The sequence below is a fragment of the Semicossyphus pulcher genome, unplaced genomic scaffold (genome assembly GCF_022749685.1).
Source record: "Semicossyphus pulcher isolate SPU_LCO1_2020_fin unplaced genomic scaffold, fSemPul1.0.p SCAF_8, whole genome shotgun sequence".
NCBI classification, from domain to species: domain Eukaryota; kingdom Metazoa; phylum Chordata; class Actinopteri; order Labriformes; family Labridae; genus Semicossyphus; species Semicossyphus pulcher.
Genome location: NW_027211759.1, coordinates 17,437,241 through 17,464,563, shown reverse-complemented (window position 1 = coordinate 17,464,563; position 27,323 = coordinate 17,437,241). Strand labels below are relative to the sequence as shown.

The window sequence follows — 27,323 nt, the reverse complement described above, 5'->3', positions numbered from 1 at the left end:
ACATGACGTGTAAATAAAGCAGATGGGGATAGAAAAAAATAAATCACTTGAGTCATTATTATTTTCATCCCATTATATTTAAGTGTTATGAAAGAAGAAATCAAAAACAAATGCGCAATACAACTTATTGAGTGAGGATCTAACCACAAAGACGGAGCGGGGTCCTGCTGCAGCCTTGCTGTCTTTCTCCGGGTCGCACACAGACTGGTAGTCGTAGGTCTTGTTGAAGGAGTACAGGGAGGTGTTGACCAGGTTGATCATCAGCACAGGATCCACCTCGCCGAAGAACTGCCCTATCTAGACAAGTTCAAACACACAAACAGTCAAAAGAAGGCACAGGACTCTTAGCCCTTCACACTGGAAATTTCTCATTCGCATGCTAAGCCAATCGGGAAGAGCTCATTCAACAATTGTGTGGCAGCCCAGAATTACAATCACTAGCAGCTGAGTAGACGAAGAGTGACCAAACATACGATGAATTCGGCTCTGAACAAATGAAGTTATGCCCAGACTACACATCACTCTAGTTTCAAAATTAGCAGAACATTTGTTGGATGAAAAGTTGGTTGACTGGTCTTCTTAGGGAAGCACTCGTAGAGATTAATAGGCTTATTCTAGCTGGATGGTCTTACAGTATACAATGAAATGCATGATGCTGGTATATTAAGAGGAGGAGCTTTGGCGTAATCATAGACGGCTTATAGACGAAAGCAAAATTCTGGCAGAATCCAGCAGACACTAAACTATCACAAGATGTTAAAAAGAGACAGGAGCGTGCTTATTCATAAACTGTATACCAGATATTGTGATGGTAGTATGAATCAAAGACTGCAGATGTTTCCAAACCCACCATATATCCCACCGCTGACACATAGAGCCCTATAGCAGCCTAAGAGAGTGGAGGTAGCGCAGCAGAGCTGACTTCTTGCATACACATGGGACTCGCTTCACTATAGCTTCCATGACTGACTAAAACCCATCAGAACCTTCCTTTGATCCTCCTCCTCCAGTGGCTAGTGCTAAACTCCACCAGAGACGTGGATGTACTGCTGTCCTACCGGAGCTTTCAAACAGCTCAGAGCTGACAGGCCAAAACTTAGCTGAGTCACAAGCCCTTTATTCGACCTCTACAGAAGATTAATGGATCTCTCTGACAAAGGAAAGATGAGCTAGGTATGCAGAAAGGTTGCAATAGTATTAAAATATATAGATTCTGGGAAAGCCTTGGATGGGAACTTTTCTAATGATATCAATTCTTTCATTCCGTGATGGTTTAATGATTACTGATCATTTAGAGAACGGTAAGTGAGGCATACTTGGTGAGGATAAGGTGATTAGGCTGACTCACCAGGGTGATATACTCATCCTGATTGGACATGAGAAGAAATCCCCCATCGTCCAGGATTACACAGTCGACATGCTGCAGGGTGAAAAAGATCAACTGATGTTAGCAATGGTAAGGGAGTAACTTGTAACCCTTTCCCACCAAAATCGGTGCGTTGACTGAATATTTTGAATGTTGAATATTTTTCAGACCCAGGATAGCCCGCTAAGAAAAGCCGATTGGCTCTTTTCCCTTTGTCAGTGGAGTTTACTGCTTTCAGTCTCTTTTCTGCTGCGTCACCGTCTGACGTCACAAACGCGCCCAAGACAGGGTGAGTAAACAGTGAAGATGTTACGGTTCTTAGGTCTTTATTGTATCTATTACTCTGTTTATCAAACTCGGCGCCGACAAATTTGGAACGATGTTCGAGCGCTGCTCAGACAGAGATGGGAGGAATTTGTATCTGAGACGACAAGGAGTCGCACAAGTTACCGATGGAGCATAGCATCGCGCCGGAGATTAGCGTGTTGATGGGTTTTGTGTTCCAGTCATTGCTGATTGGAGCCGAGGCGATAATTGCAGAGGGTCTACTGCAGAGTCATTTGACCCGGGTCTGAATGCCGATTGTGACCTTTCCCACTGAAAAACGGGTGTTAGCGTTTTTTTTCACCAGTGGGAAAGCGCTCTAATGAGGGAAACAAGAAACTTATAGTAAAAGCAAAAAAAGTTGGCATATGAAGTTCAACAGGATGCATAGTGGTACCTTGTCGTTCCTTAGACAGCCACAGATCTCATCCTTGCACTATAAGGTAAAGAATTAGCCAGAAGAGAAGTTAGTACTCTGAGACAAAAAAGGCTTCAGAAGTAGAGCATGACTTGCAAATTAACTTACATTCAGTTTTAATGTTGCATTCATGAAACTGTTCATCCAGAACGAGACATTAAGTTTCACTCCCACCACTACAGAAAAAAAAACAGGCAGAGGTACAACTTAAATAGCTAGCGAATAGTTTTATTACTGTTGCACCACAAGAAGCAATACATCTGGTTTCAGACAGACTGACCTGCTGGCTTGAGTGTGACTTCGTTAATCGTGAGATCCACTGCTTTGCTCACCAGAATACCCGGCTCAGAAACAGGCTCCCTGCCCTCTGCTGCAATTCGGAAGGGAAGAGAAGCAATAATCACGGCAATTTAACCGGAATCATGTTTAAAAGTACATGGCAGAGAATGTTCAGAATGTGAACCACAGTTAAATTGGAATAATTGCTCTCCATTGTTGGAAAATTATTTTTATTTTTAGCTGTTTGTAATTTATTTGAGCGGAGTGGAATCTGTGAAGCCAGGACATGTGCTAATTCAGTCAAGTGTAGCTGTAAGCACGGCTACATTACACCAAAGTCTGCCTGTCCTGGTGTCTGTTAGAGAGATCAGTGGAGATAACAGGAAGTATGCGGGACAGGAGGGAGGGGACGATCGCTGAAAGACACAGCGGGAATAGGAGAAGGATAAAGAGAGTGATATCAGAGGACTGAGAGTGTGATCTCGGCCAGTAGGGTTGGGAAGACGTCCAAAGGCAGAGATCTGGATAGGCTCGGCGCCAGACCACAGTGAAGAGCCTCGCGCACAGAAAAGTGTGCACAAATATACACATTCGTACCTTTCGGAAAACTTACTGTTGAAAGACGGAGCTGTGAAAATATAAATCTCATTGTCCAGGGTCCTTTTGTAGAAGCTGGACTCGTATGTCTCTGGATTCTCAGTCCACTCTTCCCCAGCACTGAAAACAATGATATAGCATTGTAATATTATACGTGGAGCATTATAAGAAAAAGTGTTTGATCTATCGGAATAATTTATGTTTTACTCTAGAGCCAAATTCCACTCATCCGAATGAGAGTCACACCCAATGCGCTTAATATACGTCAAGGGTATCATCCAGCAAAAGCAGTAACTGATTGTATTTCATGCTTTATAGTCAGGATAATTATGCATCCATCTTTAGCTGGAATGTTGTATTCCAACCAAGAGGAACCCCGAAGGATAGTTCGGCCCAGCACCAGCAAGGAAATTGAGAAAAATTAACTTCATTTGGGTTTTGGATTTGTGGATTTGACCCACGTCCCGCTCTGTCCTGGCAAGCTTTGGGAGTTCAGCTCAAAGTGTCTAATCCTCTGGAAAATAACCCAGCGGAGCAGGTGAGTGAAGCAGCCAAAAGCGCTCAGCCTTAGAGTATTAGTCTGTATCCACTTTCATCTCACACATTTACACCCACCACCAGATATTCGGGCTGAGCCGTAAAGCTAGAGCTAAACATGAAACTGAGAAGAAAAAGGGAGGGAGTACCTTCTCGGGTAGACTCTTGTGATTCCTCCATCTGTGGCTACAAACCTGGCAACGATCCCATCCCTGACAACATGGAAACCAACAGCCAATCAAACATCAAAGTCAGTCGCACATATTACAAATAGTGTTTGTGAGCTGCCAGGCCAAGCTGTAGACACAAATTGTTTTATGCCCACAGTTACTTGTCTATACGTGTCCTAATGTTAAACAGATCCTCTGCGTTGTATGTGTAAGTGTGTGCTCAAATTATTTCAGACAAGTGGGCATACCATGAAAGGAAACCCGCTGCCGTAATTATCTTATGTTTCACTCAAAACAGCATGTCTTGGCAGAGCTTATCATGGTGGGTGTGATATGGATTTTGAGCTTAGCTTTCATCACTTGTAAGACATGATCGAAACATTCAGAGAATAAAAGAAAGAAATAAAACTTGGTTTGTCAGTAAATTGTGACTGGAATAAGCGTCAGCTCTGGTATTTCAAAGCAACAGTGCAGACATGCAACACATATTACCATATAAGAAGAAATACTTCTTTTTAACGAGCACAGATATAAACAGCGATGTAAAGAAAATTACATCTCTGCATCACTTAAAACAGAGTGGAAATGTTTGGCACTCACACTGTCTGCTCATTCCACAGTTTCACCAGCTCTGCTGTCAGGCCTGCATCCAGGATTAGTCGACTCACCAGGGACACATTACCTACAGAAGATACATTTTACATATTGTTGACAATACAGCATCTCAAAAGCAGGCAAGTGCAGTAATGGAACCAATGAAAGCAAATTCTTATTATTCACATGGCGGCCATTGTCCTCGGGGTGGACAAACAGACAAATCATTATCAGTGTATTGCTTCCAGATTGAACAACAAAGCTGATAACTAATAAGCTACATTTAGACATCAAGCTAACTTTAGCATCAACCATTTCCTAGCTAACGTTTCATAGCGTTATACAGTACAATCGGAAAGCTCCTAGCTAAAAGTACAATTAGCAAGGAATTAAGACCTTTCCTCTAATTATTGTGTAACACCAAGTATAGTGTTAGCTAAGAAGTGGTTGAATGTGAATGTTAGGTCTTGTCTGATGGTAGCTAATGAGTTATATGTCAGACTCCTCTCATGTTGGGTAACAGTAAGCGTCGTGTTAGCGAAGAGGTGGTTGAATGTAAATGTTAGCTGTTGTCTTATAGTAACTAATGAGTTAAACTCCTCTCATATTGGGTAACACAAAATGTAGTGTTAGCTAAGATTGTGGAATATGAATGTTAGCTCGTCTGAAGTTAGCTAATGAGTTATATGTCAGACTCCTCTCATGTTGGGTAATACTAAGTGTAGTGTTAGCTAAGAGGTGGTTGAATGTAAATGTTGTCTAATAGTAACTAATAAGTTGAACTCCTCTCATATTGGGTAACACAAAATGTCGTGTTAGCTAAGTTTGTTGAATATGAATGTTAGCTCTTGTCTGATGGTAGCTAATGAGTTATATGTCAGTCCCCTCTCATGTTGGGTAACACTAAGTGTAGTGTTAGTTAAGAGGTGGTTGAATGTAAATGTTAGCTGTTGTCTTATAGTAACTTATGAGTTAAACTCCTCTCATATTGGGTAACACAAAATGTAGTGTTAGCTAAGATTGTTGATGTTAGCTCTTGTCCGATGGTAGCTAATGAGTTAATTTGTCTAATAAGTCATTTAAGCTTCCCACCCTGAGCGTGATGTTGGAGGAAAACGGCCGCTACATGAATATGGTCGATTTAAATAGCTGGCTGGGGGAGATTAATATGTTGTGCTTTTGGCTTGCACAAATATAACTACTGTTGCCACTGAGAAATGCGTCCAGCATTTTCCCAATACATCTGTTCACTGGATAAAAGAAAGAAGAAGTCTAGTGATTGAAGTCAGACTGAGAAAGGGCTGGTGTGTTCAGCCAAATCTTCTCCCTGGATAAATGGGGGAGGGGGGGGAGTGATCTCATGGCACTTGTCAGGATATCGTCCAGCAGTGAGGCATGTTGACATGTTTTTGTAGTCCTTCTCTGAGTGACCATTAGACAGTCAGACAGCAGGAAGTTCAATGTGAAGGATTGGCTGTTGTAGCTTAAGAAGCGATACGATGCCAAGGCATTGAGTTCAAACTCCACTTTGAAGAACAGTTCTTTTCAGAAAAGATTAGCACAGCCTCCCTTGAGTGAACAGTGTTTTATATCATGTCCATAACTGTTCATCAAGACCCAAGGCTATGTTACAATGAACTGTGAGAACATGCTGCACAAACAGAAACAAGAAAGGCAAGTATTTGGCTGAAGAAAATGGCTTGACCTTGGGTTAAAACCCATCAAGGATACCTATATCCATTAGCTGGATGATGGTGGTAAGCCATACTAGTGGGGTGATGCATTAGATGATGACAAACCTGATGAGTCATTACAGCATGACAGCATCAGCTTCTAGGAAACTCAGTGGGTCAGGCTGATGTCACTCTTAGACCGTAGCAATCGAATAACCAAAGTTGTGCTCTGACCTTCAGCTGCTGCAGATGCTGACCATCTTGATATCAGAGTGGAAAATTCCACCATGACTAACGGTACATATTGCAACCGCGTAAACATAAACACACTCTCATTAATGCAAACACACCGCAAAACAACACACTGTATATTGATTTAGGTGGCATTGTGTGCGTCAGGGATATTATTATACTCAGTTAAATACAAACAGATCAGCATACTGACATCACAACCAGTGCAAATGTGCCAAGTGCAATAACAGTGAAAGAGATGCATGACTCACATGCATCTGGAGTGTTTCTGTCGATGTACTGGCTGAAGTCGAGGAGAAACTGGGTGTTGTTGAGTGACAGCTTCAGCTCTTTGCAGTACTCCCTGAAGAAACGGTATTGATCAGCGTCAATCCAAGCCCCTTGTTTTACCCTTTACAGTTCAATGGGTTGTACAGGAGTGTCGGGACCACTCACCTTGGAGCGATGTAGGTGTACCCGAACTCTTCAAACCTCTCCAGCTGTATGGTGTCCATCGCTTTTGGAAACATTGAAACACTTGGTTTAGGCTCATAATTGAGATAAGTTTCTTAAAAGTGTGTCCTCTATTAGTGAAATGAAGTAAATGCATGGGTATTCGTGCTGTGAGATGGGTACATAAATCCAGAAACACTTGACAAGAGGATCTTAATATCACATTTGAAGGAATATCAATGGGAAATACACGGACACGGCACTGCGCATACTCTAGCATAAAGGCCCCCCCTGCACACGCATTCACGCACATAAAATATCGGGCAGCTATGAGGTGATGGATGAAGGTAGAGAGTGTAAATCGAGGTGCGGTCGGGAGGCACGAGAGAATAACTGAGTGAGAAATACTTGCCTTCTTGCCCTGTTGTGACCCCAGAGATAAAGAGATGAGGAGAAAGTAGGAAAGACAAAGAGCTGGTAAAAATGCATTCATCATCCGACCAATGATGTCATACATTGAAAAATGTGCTGAAACTTGTAAATATCTCCCGCAGTCTGTAATAAAATACTCTGCTGCAGTAGTTTAAACTTGTAGTACATAAAAGAGAGAGCGCACTTTCTAAGAATGCAGAGCAGGAGAGGTAGAGCAAGTGCAAATACACAGTAGTATAAAAGTATACTCCTTCCACTCACTGCTTTGTCTGCCCTGGTCTGGATTCAATTGAACACACTGTCTGGTAATTCTTATCTCATAAATGACATGACAGGCATCTACGGCCATCATTCACTGCTCTCTTAAACTGAAGACATTTTGGACACCGCCTTTAAAACATATTGAGTCGTGTGGTGCCGTCTGCGGAAAATATTACGGAGCCCCGAGTTTTCCTCGGGGTCATGGAAATCTGCTGCGTGATGAAACAATGTCCTTCACATAAAACGTAACGGGCGGATTCATTGTCCCTCTGTCTCTATCGACCGTGCAGGGTGTCTCTCTGCCCAATTGCTTTCGACACCACGCATTCTTTCGCGTCTTTCTTGCTCTTTAATTCTCTGTCATCATCTTCCTCAACACCGGCGTGAGGTCATTTATTCAATGCATGCAGCATTCCTGCTATATGATGAAAAAAAATCTGTTCATCCATCACGCCCTTGGCTCAGGAGCCCTCCCTCATGTATTAGGAGGACAAGTGGCTGCAGGAACCACCTACTGCAGGAGAGGTAAGATGAATCGAGGTAGTGGTGGTCTGGCTCCAGTGTGAAACTCTATACGGCTGTACAGAGAACTTTAGAGTCCCAAACTCCCTATCGGAGTTGTCTGTGGCAGCAAGGCATGCTGTGTTACTTTCTTTAACAGGCCTGTAAACGTTCTGACAGTCTTTATGGAGCACTGACAGACTCGTTATAGCAGAGAGGGAGTGATACAGAGGCTGAAACACTCAGTCAAAATCTCATCTTTTGGAATAACTGCACCATTAGCTGTTTATGCTTTGTGGCGTCACATCAAAGTTATGAAAAATACACTAAAGCCAGATGGTTATGTGCTGAATCTGCTTCTTTTCTTCTAATGATCGCCATTGATCAAAGGGACTGTCAACCCTTGCATCTGCAAAGTCTTGATGAAGCATTCCTACTCCAGAGAGTGCTCATCCATCCATATGAAATCATGCAAACATATAGAGGACAAACATGCTGATACAGTTGAAGAAAGTCTCATTGCAGGAGAACAGAAAAGTGAGTACTTGCCCCAAGTAGAAGCTGTAACATCCCAGCAAGGAAGCAGGACAGGTGAGAAGAAGTTGCATCAGAATCAATATGCAAAGAACTTTGCAGAGTTACAGTTGCATATACAGAAGTGAATGTGTGTATGAAGAAGTTTTGTCCTTGTGATTATGTGCTGAGCTGTTAGCAGAAGCAGCCAGAGCGTATAATAAAGCAGGACAACCTTGAGAGCACAAACAGAGTGAAAAATAAGCAGAGGAATAAAGAGAGTAAGGTGAGGACAGGCTTACACAGAGAAAGCCAGAGAAGACATTGAGCTTAAACAAAAGACGGGCTTAAGGACAGGGAGGTATAGAGAGATGGAAATTGGCCTGTTAAACAAAATCAAAGATGAAAAAAACAAAAAAGTTTGGTTGGAAATGCGATAACAAGAAGGGGAGCAGGGAGAGGAGGTGAAGGAGGTTTCATCTTCTCCTAAGCCAGAAGGAGGGCCAGAAGAGGGGAGTAAAGAAGGAGAGGACCGCAAATAGAGACAAGATCAAAAGAGTTAGTGTTTGGGCTGGGTCAGAGAGAAGGACAGCATGTGGATGAGTGTGTGTGGGAGTGCGGGGCGACTGACCAGTGGGTTACACTACAAAAGAAAGGCACCGTGGGGATCCACTGATCTGAGCAGCAAATACAAAGGAGTGGTTGTGGCTCCAGCTTGGAACGAGTGATACAAAGCGAGTGGAGCCACTCGAGTGTACAACCCAAAGAAAGCATGCATGGGAGCTGGTCGAGAGGAGCAAGCTGATTGCTTTGTTTGCTTGCTGTTTAACATGAAGGTGTAGGCTTTACTCACACATCGCTTCTTTCATGTCGTCCCCCAGTTTAGCTTGAATGAAGTGTTCGCTGTACTTAGGCAGAGCGAGAGCCAGGCTGCAGAAAGACAAACACAGAAACACTGATGATACAAATCTGTATTAGGAAACTGAAACCGAGTCTAAGTTGCAATTTAAAGGTCATTCAAAGCATGCACTATTTTACACTGAACATGCTTTTTCTGCATGTTCACTCAAATACAGTCTATCCCCCATTAGCCGAGCAGCACCTGGTGTTAGAAACAAGAGAGTGACCCCTGTTGGCTTAAATGGTGTCCTCCATCCACTGGAGTGCTCTCTGCAGTTAGGCAGTGAATTGTCTCCAGAGAGACAAGAGACAGTTTAATGAACCATTAAGAAACATTACAGAAGTGCCGGGCTGGCTCACCTGTAATCTGTTCCATTGACCGGTGCCCACGTGTAGGTCCTGACTCCTCGATCTATGTACCTCTGCCCAAAGATGATATACGCGGGACATGACATTCAGAATGGCTTTGTAATGATAATGTAGGTAGTGCTTGTTTCTATTGTTTACAATTAAATAGTGAAAATCTGTGCAATAAAACAAAAGAAGCTGCAAATATTCTAACTTACTCCCTCCTTAGTGTGTTAATGAATCTTCTTGAACAAAAGCATATTACTGTAAAAGAAGTCTCTTCTTTCAGTATTATGCACTAAAAATAATTTGTTATATCAGCCCTTTTTGTCTTCCTAACAATGAGAACATTCCTGCAGCAGTGCTTCAGAATATGCAGCTGCAGAGCAACTACGTGATGGGAGAGCAGTACATCCAAACAGACTGAAAGCTTCCAAACAAACTGTTGTGTATGTTAGGCCCCTTACCTCATCCTGAGTTTTCACCAAAGTGTCAATGGTCCGTTCGCCGGTTTCACCATCAATCATCATTCTCCTGATCTATAGGGAAAGATGAAGAAACAGTATACATGTAGTTCCAGACTCTCTGAGCGTCTGCTAATCTAAAAACACTCTAAAGAGTTAGGTAGACTAAGCAAATCACAACGGCAGAGACGTGTTTACAAAAGCTTTAGGTGGAGCCAAGAGACACCTCGCGCCTACCCACATATGTATCCTCTTTACGTTTGCTTGTGTGTGTGTGTGTGTTTGTGCACACTCTACCTCCACTTTGATGTCATTCTCCAGCTCCGCATCCAGGAAGTCCAGGGTAACAGGTTCCTGGAATTTAGGATTCTGTGGAAAGGAGAGTTTTTCAGTGAGGCTTCATAAAAAAACACAATTGACGTGACTCAAACGGAGAAGAACCCTTTATTTAAGGCTCGTTGTGAGTCGTTCGGCTAAAAGCAAAGTTTATAATGCAATAGCCTACTCTCACATAACTCTATCTGAAGCCTGCTGAGTTGATAAAGTAAAATGTTATAAAAAGCAGTGGACCATTATACAGTTGTTATCCAGAGCGGGTTTCTTACTATGGCAATCAGCCACTAGTGCACTTTAATTATTTGGGCCACAATGTTCTTTTGTTTTCATTTCAGGAGCAGGGCCAATCATTTTCCTTAACATATGAATCCAATCAAATCCGTAGTATGAAAATAGAGGGTACCATATGGCAACATATTTGTGACACCAGACACAGCTGAATCAGATTTGATACAAAGTGACACTGGACCCTATTAATGTCCTCTCTTAAAAACCCTATACGTCTGAGTGGCTTTATGGTGGAATAAAATGGTAGCAGTAATCGAGTGCTTCTCTATAAAACAGCAGTACATGGAATCTGATACCATTCTGTCCTCCAAAGTGTTTTTTCACTCTGTGCCTCAAAAAATTGTGCCGATGCGGTGAGAGCATATAGTATTGATTCTGCTGTCCACCTAGTTTCTTGTTTTTATGTTAACATATGAAAGCGGGGACTCTGAAAACAATACATATGCATTTTAACTTAAAAAGACAATAATGAGAAGTAAAACAGAAAAGCTTTAATCTTAAAAATAAACTACAGAACACAAGAGAATAAATGAATAAAATAATGGCACAAGTAGAGTTCCTTACATTTGATGGTAAGTGAAATGAAATGGAGCAGCAAAGAAGGGTGATTAAGATGAAGCATCTCAACATGAAAATGAGAAAAGAAAGAATAAAAGATCAAGAGTTTTTTTTTCTTTCCAGAATGATACATCAAACATACACAAGAACGGAGGGGGGTATGAAAGGACCAGAAATGGGAACACTGGATGGGAAAGTGAAAAAAGATCAAATGGGAAGAAGAGCAACAACATTCGAAAGAAAAGGAGGGGGGAGTGAGAGAGTACTGTATGCCAGCAAGGGATTTGTTGAGGTGAGCAGGGTTGTGAGATCAAAATAAAAGCACTACAACAACTTGTTGGAGAAATAATCAGATACTGAATGAACCACTGGTGGTTAGAGCGCACAAGACCACCAGCAGAGGCTCCCGTTGGGCTCTTGATCTCTCATTGGCTGATCCAATAAGACAGAGAGTGATTGCGTGTCCCTCTATGTTGATATTATATGTTTAGGAGGAAACAGGAAGTCACATTATCAGTGACCGAGCTATATTAAAATAAAAAACACCTTTAGAGCTACTTTAACAAAACCAATCATCAAAACCACTGATGAGCAAAAAAAAGTTGTTCTCTAAAAAAATTCAGCACAATAGAAGTAAATTTAGTCAAATCATTTGTTTTAACTTTAATTAGTTAATGCTAATTATCTAATGTCTTCATATAGGCACAAGCTTAAATCTCTATCTGTTTTTTCCCTCTTAGTGCCAATCCTGTGATAAAATATCACACACATCTATGTACACAATCAAAAAACATACTGATACACGTTTAAACATTTACCAACAACCACAGCCATCAGTACAGTAGTAGTTTGAGGGAACTCAAACATGTGGTTGCAGATCACATGATTGATGCAAGATGTCCAAAAAGTAATGACTACCGACAGTGACTGCTAAAGCATCTTTTTAAAAAGATATCTATCGGACTACAATACAGAAACATCTACATTACTACCTTTAGGACCACTTCTGCACTCTACAGTTCTTCTACTTTATCTCACCTCGTGATATGTGACAGCATACTTATCAAAGAGCCTGAGGTTCCTGTTATGTATCCTTTTCTGGGAAAATTATGACAAGATGCACAATAATGCAATTTGGTGTGTCAAAAATGTGTCAAATAAAAAAGTAAATTTTCTTTTCTATTATTTAAAATGACCAGAAACAGATGTCCTCACTTGGTTGGTTTGGTCCATTGGTCCCCTGTTTGTAATATAGGACAGTTTGTGTGTGTGAGTGTGCCTTTGTGTCTCTGTGCGTGTGTGTGTTTAAAAAACAACAGACATTTTTTTAAATGCATAGATTGCGTCACTCCCAGCTGCAGCTGCGCTCAGTGAGCATTTTGAAAAGTATTTCTACACACTCGCATAAACACTTGGACCACAGTTAAGTGTTCCAGTCTGGGTAAAAATATCGGGAGGGGACAACAATCAAGAGGGAAATCCATTTAACTCCAGGGAGAGAGAGTTTGCAGCTTGGCAATATCTCTTACAGTTACCAAGGGAGACACAGAAGACCATAAAATAAAGACATCTATAAATACCTGGTATGCTTATTAAACAGAATCTATTCAACAACACAATGATTAAAATGTTCCCACCTTCACCAGTTTTCCACCAGTGTCTCTGTACAAGTAACTTCTCATTTCATATCATTTCCAGGAGCCTAGTTAAATTCTACCACTTGATTTATTGTTCTTTGACAACATGTGAATTACTATGCCGATAAAACCTATTAAACCGGAAATTAAAGTAATTGGATCCATAAGTGTTTATGTTGATGGATTAGGTTAGACAGTTGTCGATTGGTGGATGGGGTTTAAGTGTGTGTGTCCCCAAGGATCCACTGTTTCAGAGAGGTGCTACTCTGAGCATTATGACCTCAAACACAGAAGTCAGTCCTGGGCAGCACATGGCCACTTTGCAGCCTGTCAGAACCTGTTTGCCTCCCGCTGAAAGGTAGAGGGTTGGAACCTCTTGTGGGTCATGGCTAAATTTGAAAAGGCTGCATCTTAATACTTTGTAAGCAGAGTTGTCAGACCACCGAGGGTGGCTTACTTGAAGATGTTGGATTTTTCCTTCTACTACTTTCACTTTAAAACACATTATTTATTTGCTACAATGCTTCTTTTCATGCTTCATTTTTTAAACATGTATTCCAGTTCACTGCCAAGTTCACACATCTATTTCATCTCACATGGTAATAAGTGACCTTCTAGCCGACACCTAGAGGACTGTTGATATCAAGTTGTACTCGTACTAGGGGATGAATTCTCCTCATGAAGATGGATGAGGTGACAGCACATGGAAGAGTGTGAAGAGCCTCCAACATCTGCTATTCTGTACAGTATTTATTGAGTGCAAGCAGTGATTGTGTAACCGCGTTGAACAGTGAGAATATAGTATAATGCTTCAAGACATGGACGTGCTGAGCTGCACTGAGTCATGCAGAAAGCCAGATGCCATACCTTTGGCTGAAGATTGGGGTGTAGCAGGACGTATCCATTGGGATCGATTGCAAAGTAGTATCCGTTTGGACCAATCTGAAGCACCAGAAAAACATACAGCAAGGAAATTAAATCTTTGTGTTCAGAAAACCATGTGATGCCATTTTATTTTCCAGTAATTAGTGTTAAAAAGTGTGTAAACCAAGGGGTCAGATGTCCCAAAAAACAAGAGTATAACATGGAACAAATAGGCTGTAATTAGAGACATTTTTATTCATTCATTAATTACACCAAAGGGAAAACCTTTCACAACTAAGCAAGCACCTGATTTCAGTTTTGTCTACATGCATGTGATCACGTAGATGTGTAACTCACCGTGAAGCGTGGGGTGAGCCTCTTGATATCATGCAGCGATACGTCGATCCCCATTACGCCGAGGATCAACTGATTCTGGTACTGCATGGAAGAACGACAGTCAGGGCCGCGACAGACAAAACAATTCATCATGTGTTCAAGCACTTATTATCTGCACCTCGCCGTTCTTGTCATCTTTGGTCTTCGTTTTATTGAAGACAGGAAGTGTTCCGGTGATGACCAGACCCAGTTCCTGAAGGAGAGTTGGGCAAATGTAGTAATCAACTCTTGAATCTTATAATTAATGTAGCAGGAATAATATTTCTTTACTGAGTAAAAGGATCATACCAGAGCATCGAGGTATACATTAGTCCACTGGACCTGTTTGGCCTGCTTGTCAGCCAGAACCATTGGTCTTCCCAGGACATCCAGGTACTCCTGAAGAGGAAAAAAATAGCATGTTTTCCATATTAAGTCTTCATTGCCAGCAGGATGTGACTCACTTATTCAGTGTGAAAAATAATGAATAATAACCTGTGTGTTTATTCTGATTGCTCCAATGGAAGGAATCTCATAGAAGTAACCTGAACACATTAAAAACACTTAATGCCAATATTACACAATGAGAACATAACACAATAAGAAATCATAATGTTTCTGTATACAACAGCAACTACTAAACAGTGAGAGAGGATACAGTCATAAACAGTTATGGCCATATATTCAAATACACCAAGGCTCAAGATATACAAACACATCTTTACTTCATGTTGCCTTACAATTATTGTGTTAACTCATTAGAGGTATGTACTCTATTTCCATGAGAGAGAATTTTTCAACTTTTATTGACCGCAGCAGTCGGTGGGTCACTTCTTAGTATTTGTTAAAATGACCTTTTCATTGCTAAACTTTAATTAGATGCTTTCCACGAGTATCAGAAGCTTTCAAATGTAATTCCATCAATTTCGGAAATATTGAAAATATTGAAGAGACGGTACACGTGGTGTATTTAATTTTTAGACCCATGGATAATTTGTTTTAATACACAAATAAAGTTATTTCCTGGCTTTTATTTTGAAATCCTCTCTAATGGAAATAAGTAGATACCTTATCGACTTATCACAATAAAACATGGTGACATAGAAAAATGTTTAGTTGTGAAAGATTTAGTTTGAGTGTATTGAATCGATGTATATTTAAATATATGGCCTCGACTTTATATATATATTGTATATATGTAGTGATCTGTGCAGTACCTTTGTTGGAACAGGCCATCCACTGAATGGGTCCTTTATCGTAGTTGTGCTGTCCGACTGAGAAGGTGAAGATCCTTACCTGGATCACAACATTCAAAGCAACAATCATTTTAAAGTGACATAACCTCTTACAATGCTAAACATATTCTTTATAATCCTAGTAGCAGAACTGATCTGATTTCTAATTCGCCTTTATTTGATATTAATTTTGGTTAATTGATGATTGCCTCGTCCCTGATATAATAATGATAAATAATCTGGATAATGAATAAAAGTGTAATAAAAAATGTACATATAATTTACATTAAATCAATAGTATAGAAAAAGAGCTTTTCTTTTTTTTTTAATATATATGATATGATTCTGTCATAATACATAATTTCAGATGAAGTACAAATGATATTCAAACAGTTACAGGCAGAATATGTGATGAGTGTGTGTGCAACCTACTCACATCCTCAACCTTTTTGATGTGCACATTTGGGATTTGGTGTTGTGCATGCATGTGTGTGAGTGCATGTCTGCATGTGTGTGTGTGTGTGAGTGTGTGTGTGTGTGTGCGGGTCTTTGTTTCACAAAATATGCAGAAAACCCTGCCTTGCCTTCTGCGTAAACTTTTGGGGAGTGAGGATGTGCACACGGAAATTGCAACCCAAAGGGACTTCCAAAAAGCTGAGTCTTATAAAAAACTGCAATGGGAGTACATCCACAAAGATAAAAGCAAATAGTTCACACTGCAGTATCATACGGCCCGGTCTGTGTGTGTGTGTGTGTGTGTGTGTGTCATCGACGTACCTTTTTGTCAGCGTTGTACTTCTCCAGTATGGCCTGGGCTCTTTCCTCGCCTCCGTCAGTGAAGAGCATGATGATCTTGTTGCAGTTTGCTCTGCTCACGTTCATCTAGTCAAAGGGAACACACTTTATGTATTCATGAAGTTGTATTTAATTCAATCCTTTGCAACTTAGAGGAACTACTAGCTCAGCGGTTAAGGTGCACGCCCCATGTATAGAAGCTCAGTCCTTGACGCAGCGGCCCCGGGTTCGACTTGGACCCTCGGCCCTTTGCTGCATGTCACCCCCACTCTCTCTTCTCGCATTTCCAAATCTAAAACGCTTTCCCATTTTAGGGTGGTCACTCATCTGTAACAGTCTAATCTCTCTGCCATAGCCTGTACAATGATTCAGTGTAGCTCATTTAACCAGCAGATGGCAGTGAAAGACAACAGTCTGCTGCTGAGAATGTGAGGCCGAGGCTTCAAAGGCAACGCTCGTTCAAAACTTGTTTGAAGCCTCTTCTGCTCTCAAGTGACACTGCAATGAGATAAAGTGACATGTTTTGTTTTCACTCAAGCGGTAAAAGCGAGACGTCTTACCACAGAGAGCTGCTCGAAGGCGAACTCGAAGCCCTTTGTGTAGTTTGTGATCCCCTTCGCTGTGATGTTCTGCACGGCATCCTTCAGCAGCTTCTTGTTCCTCACGTTGGCTTGAACCAGATGGTCGAAACACGCCGTCTTATTCACCCTGGTGTTAAACTGTGAAACGGAGGCGAGGAGTTATGACCTGCAAATTATTTATGATTACAACATGTGTGCATATTTAACACGTATTAAAAATGCAGCACACACACAGACAGACGGAAAACACGCACACACACACAAAAACACTCCCACCTGGCCTTGGCTGTTATCAAGCGGTGGTAAACAGACACATTCATCAAGCCCCACTAATTGCTTCACGTCCTCGGAGCTCAACGATTTGGTACCCATGGAAACAAGATTCTGCTATATAAGAACGAGGTTAGGCAGTAACACCGTCTTTTTTTAAAAGGTGAGAACTTCTCAGTCCAACGCACATATGCACACACACTCCACCCGAAGGCCTGCCTCAGCCTCTCCTGAGCTGCGTACAATGATCCATATGTCCGTGTTTCCATTGATAAATTCCCAAACAGGAGCAGAAAGAACCGAGCTGCAAATGACACTAAGGAGAACTGACAGAATAAACTAGATAACATAATAAATATCAGCGGTGTATAAAGGATATGGGCCAGCAGAATGGTAAACCAGCACATCTATTGTGTAGCAGAACTCTTCTAAAACAATACAGCACCTCATCGATCTCACCTAATCAATGTGCCTCTTTGAGACGGCCAATAGGGACGCAGAAAACTCTGATCTACACCGACAAGCAAGGAGGCAAAAAGAGCCCTGACCGTACGTGTGTGTGTGTGTGAGCGTTGCCAATGAGCCGAGCAGCCTTGAAGTTCCTTTTAGATTGACAATAACAGAAACACACATCTCAATAATGCTGCGGTTTGACAAAGAGGCTCGATCAAGGCGGCAGAACATGAATGCACGGAAGTTGCGCCCATAGAGAAGACGGAGATCTTTTTATCGCATAATCTATAAAAAGGAGACGTGAGGAAGGTGAGAGGGGGACGTGGGAGGGTGAGGAGCAGAAAGTGACAAGAGAGACAGAAAGAGGGAGAGAGGAGGGGGAGGGTGTGAAAAAAGCATTCAAAGCAGGAGAGTGAAAGAAAACAATGAGCTCACATAGTCCATGTGACACACAATAATATTCTGATTAGAAGGATACTTTTTTGGGCGATAAGCCCATTATGTCATGAATGAATGAAAAACTATTGTGTCTTTAAAAGGAACACATTCTTGCTTTGTTAGATAGTGGTACTGTACACGCGTGTGAATACAATCTACAACAAATTCCACTGTTCCCTTGTGATCCTATTACAGCGGCTCTTGTGACAGTGTGTGTGTTTGTGTCTGTGTGTGTGTGTGCGTGTGTGATAGTCCAGGCCCTGGGAATGGATTAGTGATGACACAAGAGAGAAGGCTAATCTTCAAGCTCTAATCCCGCCGGACTGTCTGCTGCTGTGCTTTGGTACTCTGGCTTGCCCACTGGACTGACGCCGGGCTAACGGCGCTGACACGAGCTAACACAGCCGAATAGGCGGGATCAAAGTGACGGCAGCTCGGTGAGGTGAAAGTGAGAATAAAAGTGAGAGAAAAAAAAAAAAAGAGGATGTAGAGGCAAAGAATAAGCGGGAAGGAAGAGCCATCAGCATTCTCCTGACCTACCGCAGCTGCTGAGGAAGTGTGTGAGCATCTTCCATGACCAAATGCCAGCTCAGTCCCTGGGCTACTGTTAATGAGGAGGGATTTATGGGTAATATCAGAGATTAATGATTTAGTGTCAGGTTACAACACCCTCAGGGCCAGACATAGGGAGTAGTGTGTGTGTGAGTAAGCGAGTCAATGACATGAGAAACGGATAGAGAGAGAAGGTGACAGAGGAAGGAATAATGAGCTTTGGCGAGACAATTAAAGGATGATGTTGGTTTATTATTACTTATTATGGTCCGATGTTTGAAGTTGGGAAAATCCTTGTAGTTGGTAGCATGACATTGTGTTCACCTAGATACATTGCTGATATTGGGAAATGCAAGAGACACAAGCAATCACTTGATATGGCGGCGGATGTAAACAAACCTCCCGGGTTAGCCATTAACAGAATTTAAGTAGGGGACATAGCCTCTTGTTTTTTGTCTGTTCTGTTTGTTTCATTTAAAGCATTTGTTGGCCTTTTCTACCTTTATTCAGAGTGAGAGTACAGTGGATAGTGTCGGAAACAGGGGTAGAGAGAGTGGGGATGACACGAGGCAAAGGGCCGAGGGTGGGATTCGAGCCCGGGGCCGCCTCATCGAGGACTGTGAACCTCTGTATGCGGGTTGCGCAATTTAACCACTGAGCTAAACCTTGGCCAGAGCCTCTTGGTTTTAAAAGTGAAGCTACCGCAGAAGTGCCCTAACCCTGCACTATTTCTAATGGCCAGCAGGTGGCAACTGCACTGGCTACCTGTGATTGTCAAGTCTATACCGCAGCGAACTTTCCATCAGAATACAGACGTGTGACTTTGGATCTACCCTCTTGTCCAAATATGGTCAAAGAGGGGAAACTTGTGTGGAAACTGGAAGCCAGGCACATACCCACAGTGACATGATAACTACAGAGGATGTTTCCAGGGCCTCACATAGCTGGCATCACCAACCATCCAGAGTTCACAGCCTGACTCTTTGAAGGATTCCTGCAGACCTGCAGCCAAGATGTGTGTATTGCATAATGACTCAGTATCAGACAATGAGCTGTCTGCATAGGCAAACTAATCCGATGTGATTTCTGTCTGATTTTGCAACAGCACTTTCTAACACAGACGGCTGATCTGGTGGTGAATGGTAAATGGACCGTACTTATATAACGCTTTTCTTGTCTTCCGACCACTCAAAGTACTTTTAACACATTCACCCTTTCACATTCACATTCACACTCTGATGGCAAAGGCTACTATGCCAATTTCCAATCAGGATCTAGGCTTATGCCCACTTTGACATGTTTTTTTTATTTGGGCGTGTCAAATTACATCTATATTTTCATCCCTTTTCCCCTCTTTTCCCATCCTGCCACCTTTCCACCCCCATGCCCCCTCAGTGGCTTGCCTGGACTGGACTTTACTTATATCTACTTATTTCGCCCTTTCCTAGTCTTGCGACCACTCAAAGCGCTTTTACACTACATGTCACATTCGCACACTGATGACAAATGCTGCTACCTAAAGTGCCCAACTTTCAATCAACACCAGGTTCAGGGTCTTGCCCAAGGACACTTCAACGTGTGGACTGAGGGAGCTGAGGATCGAACCACCAACCTTCCGATTGAAAGACAACTGACTTAACCACTGAGCCACAGCCGCCCCACAGGTGGCTAAAATACATTTTCTTTCTGTTCCCGTCCACAGAAAAACTTTGCATCTTCCATGCTGGTTCTCTGGCCTGCTTATTCAAACATGGGATTTTCCAATGCCTGCCCACTGTATGCTATATGGATACTCTCAGGCCTCAATGGCTCTACCCACAGCGCTGAAGCTTTACAGAGTAGGAAAACAATTAAATAGAAAAAAAGTTAGACCGGAGTGGAACTTTTTAAACCAATCTCTATCACTCACTCTCACTTTCTTCACTCACACAAACACAGACGCACTGAGCTCCCTGACAGATCCCAATAATTGCAGATCTTTGGCGAATCACAAGTCCACCGTGAAGCCGAATACATTGTGTCCGAGACAAAGGGTCCCCGGAGAGAGGAAGCAGAGCCTGGATGGCTGTCTTTGTGCAAGGAAAGCGAAGACAGCTCCAATCCTTATAAAGAGCCATCTCAATAAACACCTCCACAGGCATCACGCAGCCTCCTGATTGGCTCTTTCTGAGTGTAATCACAAGTGTGGAGGGCCGAGAATAGATGGTCAGAGAATGAAAAAGGTGGAGGGAGTGATCGGTGGCTGAGAAAAGTAAGAACGAAGGGAGAGAAAGTGGGGGCAGTGGAAGGAGGAGAGTTGCTGTATTGTATATAGTGGAGGGGAGACGCGCGGTGTAAGGGGAGATCATACACTGACACAGAGAGATGAATGGAGGTATAGGGTGAAACTCTGAGATGAATTGCATGACTCAATGATGAAAGGAAAGAGTGATGGAGAGATCAAGAGGGTGATGGATGAGTGTTTCCTGTGGTTCACTCCAGTCAGAGGTGCAGCTTTAATTCCTTTAGGAGCAGTGGGAATGCACACACATGAGCGCACACACACACACACACACACACACACACACAAACGGGTAGTGGGATGGGTGGGGGGCATGTAGTGCAGAGTTTTAATCCTGTACACCAAATAGAGCAGTGGGTATTTCATTAAAGGCCTGTTTCAGGGTGGCCAGACCTGAGAGAAATCCATATTTCATTACTTGTCATCCATCGCTCTGCCTCTCTTGTGTGTACATGTGTGTGTGGGCGGGTGTTGTGTACGTGTGGGCACAGTGTCTTCATCTGTACGCGCACCAACATTCTCATTATCTCCATTCATATGTTTCTAAAACTGCATGAATGGTTTTGTAAATACGTAACCCCATTCATGCGCACGCTTTCAAAGTATCTGGCATCGTGCACCTTTTCCCAGCATGCACCTTGCCCCCCATCGCCTCGCACAAACAGACCACCCAAGGCTCGGCGAGTGAGAGGTTTAATAATACTCACATAAACCACGTTGACGTAGTCGTCGTCAGACAGAGTCTCCAGCATCTCACTCACAGACGTCCTGATCAGTTTGAGAGTCAGGCCAGACACGCTCCCGCTCCTGCAACCAGATAAATAAATGAATACATAAATATGGCTCCATTCTTGTCCCCGGAGATTCGACTCAACGTAATTACAAATGCTTCTGCCTTGGGAAATACATTAGTTTATGTGGCAAATCTGGGAAGGCATGTATTATAATCAGGGGAAATCATGAGTGATGTGAGAAGGCTACAGATCAATGAGTGACTCACGCATCCACCAGGATTAGCATATCTTTGGGAGAGGCGGCTCCTTGAATGTACCTGGATGGAAAAAATGAATGAAAGACACACGTGTTCTAAACAACAATTAAAACACAATATTACTAATACATTTCATATTGATGGAGTGTTATAAACATAGCGACCTGGGTTATAGTGTTGAAATTAATCACTACAAGCCTTTAGCTAAAACTTTCCTTTAGAGCTCTAAATTGCTTTTAACAGCAATTCTAATTCACTTGTATTCATTCCTAATTAAACAAGATCATTTTATAAAGCAAGTACAAATGATAACTCAATTCCACTGAGTTTAATCCAGCCTCTTCTACGCTTACTATAACTAAACCATTCATTTCCTACATTCCTTTTTAGACTGTTTGACTGTTTGCCTTCATCTGAGCGTCGAATTTGTTTCTTTTTCTTTGTATTTTCATTTATTGTTGAAGTTGTATCTGTAGTCATGGATATTTTCTTTGTGTGTTCAGCCATAGTAGATTAATGTTTACTGGCAACACTTGCAGAGGCCAGAAAAGCAGCCGCTTAGCTCCGCCTACCCTCTCTGGCAGACCAACCACTGCTGGCTGATGGAAAATGCGTCAGTAACTGGGCGCTGCTTGTGATTTTTTCTGTGAGAGTCGCCACAGACACCCAGTCTGCAATAATACTATACACTGCAAATGCAAAGGCTTTCATCATTGGGCCATCGGCTCAATCACCATTGTGTTACCTCATTCGGCGATAGATAGTGACTTATAAAGACATTTATTTAAATGAAAATCTTCGAGATTACTTCTTTCAATTCTAACCAATGTAAATAAACGGTATAGACTCCTGTCATTTTCTTACCATGGCCTCCTGCGGACGTCATACAAGTCAATTTTACTGGGGGTTTTCCGAGCGTCCATCCAGGGAGAAGCTTTAGGAGGAGATCAGATATGTGTTAACTATAATTTACACTTATCCTTATTTTGAATTGTTTTCTGACACCCATGACTGCCCAACTGAAGTGTTGAATTACAAATATCTGCCAATATTCAGTGTAATATTCGGGGGCAGCAGTGTCTAGTGCTGTCAGTCATGTTGTGGAGCTAATAAAAGATACAAAAAAAATCTCACATTTGTGCCACAATGACGGTAAACTTTGTGGATATAATTCGACATTATAACATGTTTGACGCTGGCTGAAACTATGCATGAAGAGGTAAACAGCAGGGAAATAAGATAAAATATTCATCTGTGATGCAAAGCGTGGAGCACTTGCTTTGACAATAATCGGCTGCTTTCTACCCGTGCGCCATTAGAGAGGGGCACCATGAAAACAAGGCAGAGTGGGAGCGCGTGGCTGCCTATCATGCATGCTAAGAGGTAAAGGAACAAAGAGGAATAAATTCAAGGCAGATGAAAATTCATGAATATTAGACATAAACTTTTCCCATAAAGCTATACAGAGTCAATGATGACAGGCCATCTCATGAATAGAAATAGCTTGGCAGAGAAAACACTCAGGCTGGAGAGCAGCCCCAGACTGATGCAGTTAAAAGATTGCATGACTCTATCTGCGGGCCCCGTATATGAAATCAGTGCAAGTTGAGGGGATTAAGATTATTTATGAAGCTTATTTGATCAGTGAAGTGTGAACGAAGCGGAGTTATGAATACATTCCCAGGATGACAACAGATTAAAAGCCACATGTTGTATGTAAGGTCAACCAGATAATCATCGGAGGATGAGTGCATTTGTAAATGATGACACAACTACGATATACACTATTTAGGAGGCAAAGTAATCATCTGTATTAAATTGTAGGCAAAGAAAAGGTAGTGTTTATTTTTTACCTGGGTAGTAGCGAGCCAGGCCTGTCGCACTGCCGAACACCTGCCAGAGGAGGGTCGGGTCATCCTCCCTGTTCTTTCTGAACACGTCCTCCAACGCCTCGGTCCAGTTCAGCTCATTCAGCACAATGGTGGCTACAAATCAACACAGATACACAAACGTGTCAGAAAATATCTCGGACACACTTTCACAAAAAAAATAAACAAATCATTTTTAGACTTCCACAACTCTGCAAATGTGTGCGTGTATCTGTGCGTGTTCTGCAATAAAGAGCAAAGGTCACAGCAGTGCAGGTAAGCAGGCAAAGACGTGCACATCCCAGATTAAAACATTCATTACAATTCACACACACACACACTCACAGGCGTGCTCAGTGTCAGCCCACCCGCCCAGCGGGACACATGAGCAAATATTAGGCCAGCACACCCAGCCAGCGCTGTATTTAAGGAAGACACACAGAGGAAGGGCTTCCTGGAAGGTAATGGGTTTGCACTGACTTCAATTAAAGTGTGTTTAATTTCACTTTAAACACTCGATAACCTGCGTGTTTGTATGTGTGCATGCATGTGATTGATAGTGTTCGCTGTGAGAGGCAACAGGCATTATGGATGTAATGACACAGCACCCAGACAGCTCAGAGCCACATAACACTCACTATGATGGATGGAGAGCGAGCACATGCTGCCCCAACTCTATCTTTGCTGTCTGTCGCTCCGCTGCTCCTTCTTTTCTTTTGTTCTCCATACTAACGTAGCGCTGCACACACGTGACTCTCTGTGTGTGTGTGTGTGTGTGTACGTGTGCGTGCATGCATGTGTGCGAGATAGATTGGTATCCTGTATTGAGTGTGACGTGGCTCATTGATGTGCAAAGCAAACACTGTTCATTTGCATGCGTGCCTCTAGAGGGGCGAGTTAATGAAGCCTCGGTTGCCAGGAGTGCATGTTTTTTATTATAGAGAGAGAGATAGAGAGAGAGAGAGAGAGCATGCAGGGTGTGTGCACGGTAATGTATTTCCCTCATTAAGTGTAGAATTTTAAAACGAGACGGAGAGAAAATAACACCACAGCCCTTGTTAGATAATGAGAAAATTACTAACTGCATGTGTGATTTTTGAGTGAGTCCTGATGAAGACGGACAGGCAGGTGGTTGAAGATTTACACACAGGACCGCTCATAGCAGCTTGATACAGAACAGTATATACAAATACACGCCGTGCTAACAAACAGGAAAAAACCTCTTAACAAGCAAACTCTAAACATCTAACCCAGGAGTAAAATGCTGCTTTTTAATCTTTTTATTGCTTTGGAGAACTCTTCTGTTAGCCGTAATATTTAATAAGGTAAACCCCTCTGGTGCTTCACGAGGGATACAGTATCCTCCAGTCGTCCATATTGCCACTGACACTAATGAATTCCCAGGCTGCACTTGGCATGGCTTTGATGCCAAACTGAATCTGCAACCTGTGAAGACTTCATCTCCATGTGGTGTCAGGGCTGCAACATATACCCGATGATCAAATACAACATGGGTTTGCTTTTTTTTTTCAAACATTAAAGAGAAAATTCAGAGTGCATTATTTTTCACTGCCTCACATAAGGAGTCGTAGTTCATCCACAGACGCACAAACAATCATCATATACGCTTGGCCTCTGTACAGAAATCTCACTAATGAAGTGACACGTTTTATCCAGGAGTAACATTCATTTTCAAGTATTACTAGTTAAAGGTATAATAAGTATATTTATAATATTTATATTTATAATAATACAATTTTAAAAAAATCAAATCAAATATAGACTTTTACAAATATAATATAAATCCTCACTTATGGGCCTCTATACATGTGTGTTGGTGAGTGTGTACAGACCTTTGTGAGACCCTTCCCTCTGCATCTATTCTGTTGTTTTGCTTTGCACGGATGTTTTCAGGAGGGGCGATGCTCTGGTTCCCTGAGCCAATCACAGCGTATATGAGTGTGGGAGTGGTTCAAATTAGCAGCTGGGCCCCATTCGGACCGGCGAACATGGCAAAAGAGCGATGCAGGGTTGGCCTTCTTTCTGTTGCACAGGTAGGTGCCTCAAACCGGGTAGGACAAGCTAACCGGCGGTTAGCATGCTAGCACAAATATAACCGTGATGCTGTTCGTGTTAGCTTGGTGACGTGTTCTCGCACAAGAGAGTGAGCTTCTGGTGACGAAGAGCCCAGGAGGAAGGGTCCAGTTTGAATGTTTTGTTGACAAAATGCAAGGACAATCCTACTTATTATACCTTTAAAGAGGGGGTATTATGCTGTTTGACATTTTAAGACATATATATAATGTTACAATGTTGGATGTCCAGACTAAATGTGGGTGAAGTTTCAAATCTGTAGGTTAAAGTATGTTGGAGTAATCCCCAGGCTTCTCAGCTCAGTCTGCAGGCTGCTGTGAACGCCAGGTTTCAGACTGGTTTTTCTACACGCTGCACTTTGTGACATCACAAAGTGCAGCCTCAGCAGGCTTCGGAGAGCTGGCCAATCAGAAGAAAGCAGGCTTCTAGGGGGTGGGGTTTGTTAAAGAGGCTGAGCTTACTGAGTCGTTTCAGGCAGTGGCCGTATGAGGGCCTGCACAGAGCACCAGTGTTTATTGTAAATGATGCTAAGCTACTCCACAGGCATCACAGAGTGAAACATGAAGCTTGAAATTAGCATAACAACCCCACCCCCCCTTTAAAGACAATAACGGAAATAATGTAACTTTTTTTTGTCAGGACGTAGATGAAACATTATGTCTGTATGCAAACTAGGGCCAGCACCCATTAGCACAAAAAGTGGAGACAAGGGGAAGCAGTTCGCCTGGCTCCTTCCAAATGTTACCAAATGCACCTGCCAGCACCTCTTAAGCTCATAATTAATCTTGTTTGTTTAATCCATACGTGAGGGGAAAGTCACAACGGAAACAAAAGAGGAGTGGAGCCAGGACAGGGCAATGATGCAAGCGAGGCAGGAGTTGGAGAACACACACACACATCACCGGTTGGTGTGTAGGGATAACAATGATGGGGAAGCCATTTTTGAGGGCAGCCCGAAGGAAACAATGCAATATTCTTTGTGTGCATTTGCAAAACTAGGGTTCTTCTGACATTATAGGACTGGTAATATACAGTATGTCATTCAGCGTTAAAACTCTCTGCTATTTTCTTCTCGCTTGGTATCTCCTGCAAGAGATAGAAACTGCTAGCTTTCCTGATATCCTGCAGATGAGGGAGATCAAGCTAGATCACACACAGTCTTCAAAATGATTTATTTAACTGTCTCTAGCCCTGGGGTGTCATATATATTGTATACATAAATTTTCAGCGCCTGTATCCAAAAGCAACACTACCATATTCAACCATTTCCTTTTCCGTCTTCCTCTCTGTGTATCTCTCCGTCTGTCTCCCACACCGTGTCCTTCACTGGACCAACAGATGTGTGTTTTTTTGTGATCTTTTCCGTCATCCGAGCGTCTGTTTCCTCTCCTGCACTTGTCTCACACACGAGATGTGCTGCTGCCTATAGAAGGTGATTTCATAAACTTGCCTCCCACTTTACCCGGAAAATCCAATTTTCTCCAGCTGAGCAAAGGCTATTCCTGGAACATTTATAGGGTGGAGATCAAATTGGAGAGTTGAAACCTCAATAACATATGAATCTTCTGTCTCTGTTTTCTCCAGGCCTACTAATACATGCTCCTGCACGTGTGTCAATACCTGACACTGAATACGGGAATACACTG

At 42.3% G+C, this 27,323-nt stretch overlaps 1 protein-coding gene across 2 annotated transcripts in view; it reads right to left on the bottom strand.

The window, feature by feature from the left end:
• The window catches only part of LOC138612435 (voltage-dependent calcium channel subunit alpha-2/delta-1), a 66,300-nt gene that overhangs the window by 10,189 nt on the left and 28,788 nt on the right, over window positions 1–27,323 (bottom strand). The window contains exons 7-33 of one of the 2 annotated variants that reach the window (XM_069685674.1): window positions 23,569–23,700; window positions 22,580–22,649; window positions 21,725–21,775; window positions 21,432–21,531; window positions 16,710–16,868; window positions 16,132–16,236; window positions 15,337–15,415; window positions 14,615–14,664; window positions 14,429–14,518; window positions 14,259–14,333; window positions 14,102–14,182; window positions 13,748–13,822; window positions 10,359–10,430; window positions 10,065–10,136; window positions 9,610–9,671; window positions 9,203–9,279; window positions 8,382–8,397; window positions 6,646–6,726; window positions 6,462–6,553; window positions 4,292–4,373; window positions 3,671–3,733; window positions 3,001–3,104; window positions 2,389–2,478; window positions 2,217–2,284; window positions 2,088–2,126; window positions 1,349–1,420; window positions 145–297 (exon numbers count right to left, since the gene is read on the bottom strand). In XM_069685674.1, the coding sequence (XP_069541775.1) occupies window positions 145–297; window positions 1,349–1,420; window positions 2,088–2,126; window positions 2,217–2,284; window positions 2,389–2,478; window positions 3,001–3,104; window positions 3,671–3,733; window positions 4,292–4,373; window positions 6,462–6,553; window positions 6,646–6,726; window positions 8,382–8,397; window positions 9,203–9,279; window positions 9,610–9,671; window positions 10,065–10,136; window positions 10,359–10,430; window positions 13,748–13,822; window positions 14,102–14,182; window positions 14,259–14,333; window positions 14,429–14,518; window positions 14,615–14,664; window positions 15,337–15,415; window positions 16,132–16,236; window positions 16,710–16,868; window positions 21,432–21,531; window positions 21,725–21,775; window positions 22,580–22,649; window positions 23,569–23,700 (2,210 nt within the window). The remainder of the gene's footprint in view (window positions 1–144; window positions 298–1,348; window positions 1,421–2,087; window positions 2,127–2,216; window positions 2,285–2,388; window positions 2,479–3,000; window positions 3,105–3,670; window positions 3,734–4,291; window positions 4,374–6,461; window positions 6,554–6,645; window positions 6,727–8,381; window positions 8,398–9,202; window positions 9,280–9,609; window positions 9,672–10,064; window positions 10,137–10,358; window positions 10,431–13,747; window positions 13,823–14,101; window positions 14,183–14,258; window positions 14,334–14,428; window positions 14,519–14,614; window positions 14,665–15,336; window positions 15,416–16,131; window positions 16,237–16,709; window positions 16,869–21,431; window positions 21,532–21,724; window positions 21,776–22,579; window positions 22,650–23,568; window positions 23,701–27,323) is intronic. The other variant, XM_069685675.1, reaches the window with a different exon arrangement.